The sequence below is a fragment of the Papilio polytes genome, unplaced genomic scaffold, assembly GCF_000836215.1.
Source record: "Papilio polytes unplaced genomic scaffold, Ppol_1.0 DF824146.1, whole genome shotgun sequence".
Taxonomy (NCBI): Eukaryota; Metazoa; Arthropoda; class Insecta; order Lepidoptera; family Papilionidae; genus Papilio; species Papilio polytes.
In genome coordinates this window covers 3672560-3677170 of record NW_013525058.1, presented here as the reverse complement: position 1 = coordinate 3677170, position 4611 = coordinate 3672560, and the positions used below count along the sequence as shown (strand labels likewise).

The 4611-nt window shown below is 35.1% G+C and overlaps 3 protein-coding genes across 3 annotated transcripts in view; 1 reads left to right on the top strand and 2 right to left on the bottom strand.

Moving 5' to 3' along the window:
- LOC106111748 (dnaJ protein homolog 1-like) overlaps positions 1-691 on the bottom strand; it is a 2150-nt gene extending 1459 nt beyond the window's left edge. The window contains exons 1-2 of the mRNA XM_013293892.1: positions 581-691; positions 1-399 (exon numbers count right to left, since the gene is read on the bottom strand). Coding sequence (XP_013149346.1) covers positions 1-385 — 385 coding nt within the window. The 5' untranslated portion in view covers positions 386-399; positions 581-691. The remainder of the gene's footprint in view (positions 400-580) is intronic.
- A 1741-nt stretch (positions 692-2432) lies between these two features.
- LOC106111747 overlaps positions 2433-4611 on the bottom strand; it is a 7942-nt gene continuing 5763 nt past the window's right edge. The window contains exons 9-11 of the mRNA XM_013293891.1: positions 4449-4604; positions 3993-4073; positions 2433-2554 (exon numbers count right to left, since the gene is read on the bottom strand). Coding sequence (XP_013149345.1) covers positions 2462-2554; positions 3993-4073; positions 4449-4604 — 330 coding nt within the window. The 3' untranslated portion in view covers positions 2433-2461. The remainder of the gene's footprint in view (positions 2555-3992; positions 4074-4448; positions 4605-4611) is intronic.
- LOC106111940 (transcriptional adapter 2A) lies at positions 2461-3921 on the top strand. Its single transcript, XM_013294150.1, has one exon. The coding sequence runs from the start codon at positions 2562-2564 to the stop codon at positions 3855-3857; it is 1296 nt and encodes a 431-aa protein (XP_013149604.1). The 5' UTR covers positions 2461-2561; the 3' UTR covers positions 3858-3921.

The following is a 4611-nucleotide window of genomic DNA, read 5'->3' as shown; positions in this document are numbered from 1 at the left end:
GGTCGAAGAACATCGTCGTACCCCCGCCGCCGCCGTTGAGGTCGAAGAACGCTTGGAACGGACTCGCAGAACCGAAGAACTGTGCAAACGTGGCTCTCGGATCTCCGTGGAAAGTGTACGAGTACGACTGGCCAACACCCGGTCCGTTTTGCCCGCCCATGCCACCTTTCAAGCCCGCCTCACCGTGAGCATCATAAATTTCTCTCTTCTTCTTATCTGATAACACTTCGTATGCCTCCGCAACTTCCTTGAACCTCTCCTCTGCGCCGGGCGCTTTGTTCTTGTCAGGATGGTATTTGAGTGCCAACTTACGATACGCCTTCTTTATTTCGTCGTCTGTGGCGCCTTTGGTAAGGCCTAACATTTTGTAGTAATCTTTACCCATGTTGCTGAATCGACCTGCAACAAAGAAATTATCACTGTTAGCCTGCGTACGTCTGACACCTTTTTAGGAGACGTAAAGCGATGATCCGCGCAACCCTACTCGACATCTAGAAACTTCATTTTTTTTAAAAAACTACCAACATATTTGACTAGAAAATTTATCTCGGAAATAAAGAGAAAAAATAAGGATACTTACAATTACACTTTCAATCAAAATCCAGAAATAACTAGATGAATATTTCAAAATTTCACACACAACACAATTCACAACTTCACACTATCTACTTCAAAACTGAATGAAACGCAGCGCTGCCGTCGCGCCAAAATATATACATTAAAACGTCTAGAACATTCTGGGGCCTTCACTTGACGTGCGAGTGAGATAAAAGAATCGCATTCTTACGGGCACTTCTGTGTGTTTGACAGAGATACATATAAATTTGTTTGTTCAAAAAGAAACATAATGGGTTCATGACTTCAGCTTTATCGTGGGTAAATACAGTATGTTCGAATTTCCAGTACTACACAATTATTAATAAGTAACATGACTTTTATTTTATTACAATTTGCAATTGAGTACCTCCTTCTTTTGGGAAGTCGGTCAAAAAGAGATAACAAACATTTAAATCAAATAATTTAATTTATTCCTAGGTACTAACTGGAAAACAAACCCTTTTTACTTGTTGTTAACTATCTGTTATCTGATCTGAAATATAGTTTTCCCTCAATTTTCTTATATCATTAAGGTCTTTGTTAAGTATTTAATAATAAAAATGCTACACTAGTGTGCTTTATCATAAAGAATTACATATAGGATCAAGAATAAATTAATATAATAAATTAATCTTTCTCAATTTATCAACATACTGTAGTTTTTTACGGACGTGCAGTATGAAAATGTCTATATAATAATTTATACATAACATCTCTGTACTTTTCTACCTTTCGTTAACATTTAATTTGCTAAAAATATGTGATACTAATTGTTTTTACTAAATTTCTTCCAGTTACAGCTACAAGCGTAAGGATTGAAAATCACCAATCGATAAGAATGCTTATAGTAGATATTTACTGAATACCTCGAATATTTTATACTGTGTATATTATTCTGTACATTGTTTATCGTTTATTGAAAATATATTACGTTAAATAATTAATTTATTAAAGGCATACACGTGAGCGCGATCTATGGGATGTGGGTCAGACGTTACAACGCGGCGTTCACGTGTTTTTCTAGACCGTGATTCTATTCGTAAAATATCAAGTTCTTTTTTGTTACTTTGAAAAAAATCTTTATTATGGCTTTAAAGTAATTAGTAAAAAATGCTTTTGTACAGGCATCTACGGTAGACAAAACCACTTCTGATCGTTAAATAAAAAGAATTTAGTCCAAAAAATAATGTTTAGAATTACAGAATAAGAGTAAGAGTACAATGCTAGGAATTATAACTAAGAATCGAACTCTATTCTATTGTTTAATTAAATGACTACAGAATTATTATTTATTCTATTAGGGCAAATGCACCTTCTGCATTGTGTGTGGCGTAAGTTTTTCACAAAAAAGACATTTGCTCATGCTACAGTTATTACAAATAGTAAGTTAATTGTAATTGTTTATAATTGTACTTGTAATTAAACAATAAAGAAAGCAAGATGATAAAATACAAGAAGAGTGCCATCTTTCGCAAAGATTTTACACTCGATAGAAAACGAAGAGATAGTTACCATTAGTAAAAATAAGTTGGGTTGATAATTTATAAAACAAATAGTTTAATAGATTGCTAAATTTATCTTATAACTGTCTTATTATTAATGGAATTCTGGAAAACTTAGGAAAAAGTACATTTTGAACACATTTCTTCCATATAGCAAGTTTGCCAAAGGTTACCGTCAGCTGTCTCTCAATGTCATGTCACTTTAAAGATACATGTCAATCAATGGACTTAAACAATGAAAATATTATTTTCATTCAATTTGTAATTCATAACTTACATTGCAAATTACGCAACAGAATAAAAGTAATTAGGGGAAGTAGAAATAAAACTCAGTTTAGACAGTATATCTTTATTATACAAAGTTATCTGACTAGTCTTAAAAATAGTGCGTGCCGGCATCCTTTGTAATCGATGTCGTAGTACTTCTCGTAGAAGTCTTGTATCAGCTCCTCGACCTGCAAAATGACGACTGATTTGTTACAAGTGAAGTGCGCCGCGTGCAACGAGATCGCTCACGAACCTTACATAGAGTGTTGTGAATGCGAGATTAATTTGTGTACATCTTGTTTTGCCGCCGGTCAAGAGATACGCGAACACAAAAACTATCACAAATACGCAGTACGAAGGAACGATTTCCCTTTATTCGATAACTGCAACTGGTCAGCTAAAGAGGAGTGCAAATTACTTTCAGCAATATCAACACATGGTTTCGGAAACTGGGAAGAAGTTGCAAAAGTCGTTCACACGAGATCTAAATTAGAGTGTCACGAACATTACAAGAAATATTACATAGAAAACGTTCAATATAAAGAGTTAAAGTTGCTACCGGAGACAGAACAATCCTTGTTCCCTAAGCCAATAACCCCTTACATATATAATTTACAAGTTTGTGTAAATCCACCACGAAACAATCAGTCGGATCAACATCTTGCAGGTTACAATGCATACAGATCTGAATTTGAACTAAGTTATGATCATAATGCGGAAAATATATTTAACATTGAGGATGACTACTCGGATGATGAAGATGAGGACCTCATGGATGCTCTAAAAGTGAGCTTAGTAAAGGCTTTCAATACACGGTTGGCAGAAAGGCATCGGCGATACAGTATCATAAAAAATCATGGCTTAATAGTATTAAACCGAGTAGTTTCATGGTTGCAGAGATTTGATGAAACATTAATGAGAAGCAAGACTGAAAAACTAGTCTCCTTTATGCAGTTTATGACTGGAATGCAGTTTGATGCATTCATGGAATCATTGAGCCTTGAAGAAGAATTATTACAAAAGATATTTCGGCTGAGTGATTTTAGGAAGAATGGTATAAAAACATTTTATTCTGCCACACTTTACCAGCAACTTAAAGTGGAGAATACTATAGCGTTTAAGGAACAGAAGTATCTTACATTAGTTATGCAAAATAGATACGAAACTCAGAGTCTGTCTCCGATTAAATCAAAACAATGTGGTATTAAAGACAAAAAGTTGAAGCGGACATCTCTGCCTTTGGACATTGTCGGTCTTCCTGGATGTCATCTTTTATTGGATAGTGAAAAGACATTATGTTCCAATTTAAGACTTTTACCTACAAATTATTTAGAGATCAAAACTCAACTTATATCAGAGAATAACAAGTTAGGGTTCCTCAGACTATTAGATGCTCGCAGGATTTTAAAGATAGATGTAAACAAAACTAGGAAAATATATGACTATCTAATGAAGGAGGGCTTTGTTAATATGCCACCAGTAAATAAATAATTTGATGTACTAATACTGAACAGATAAAAATGAATTTTAAATCTATAAGCGAACAATTTTTATAATAAAGTGTTTTGATATTTTTTTTATTTTAAATCAAAAGTATTGTATTTATAATCATGTGTTAAAACTTACCTTGAAACCAAACTTCTGGTATAAAAATATAGCAGGGTTTGTCGGAGAGACATGCAGAGTTACATCCTTGCCTGTACAAGTCTGGAAATAAAAATGGGCCATTAAATTGTTGAATATTAATTTTATGTGTTAATTGACAATTAAAATGGCAAAATGTAAACTTTATGCGGATTAAGTTGTCAAGTATAATGTGCACCCTGAGTCACTAATTGTTAAATCTAAGCAAAATTAATTAGAAACACCATGGTACCTACAATCCCTAGACACATAGATATCTTAAAAACTCTAGTTTTTTTATTAAAAATTTATTTTTACTGTGAATACCCACGATTATAACATCCCTTCCTTAATCATCACCTCCCCTAGGACGTCTTCCTCCCCAAAATCATCATTATACCTGCCCTAGATCATGCTCCCCCCTAGGTGATGGTCCTGCCCCCTCTTGCAAGTCCTTACCTGTAACAGATGGTAGAGCATGAAGGTGGCAATGTGTGCGTTCCTCCACTCGGGGCGCGTCAGTATGAAGGAGATGTAGGCCTCGTTGTGGCGCGCGTCCGGCACCAGGAAGGCGCACCCCACCACCAGCTTGCGGTACGTCACCACGCAGCTGAACTCCGGC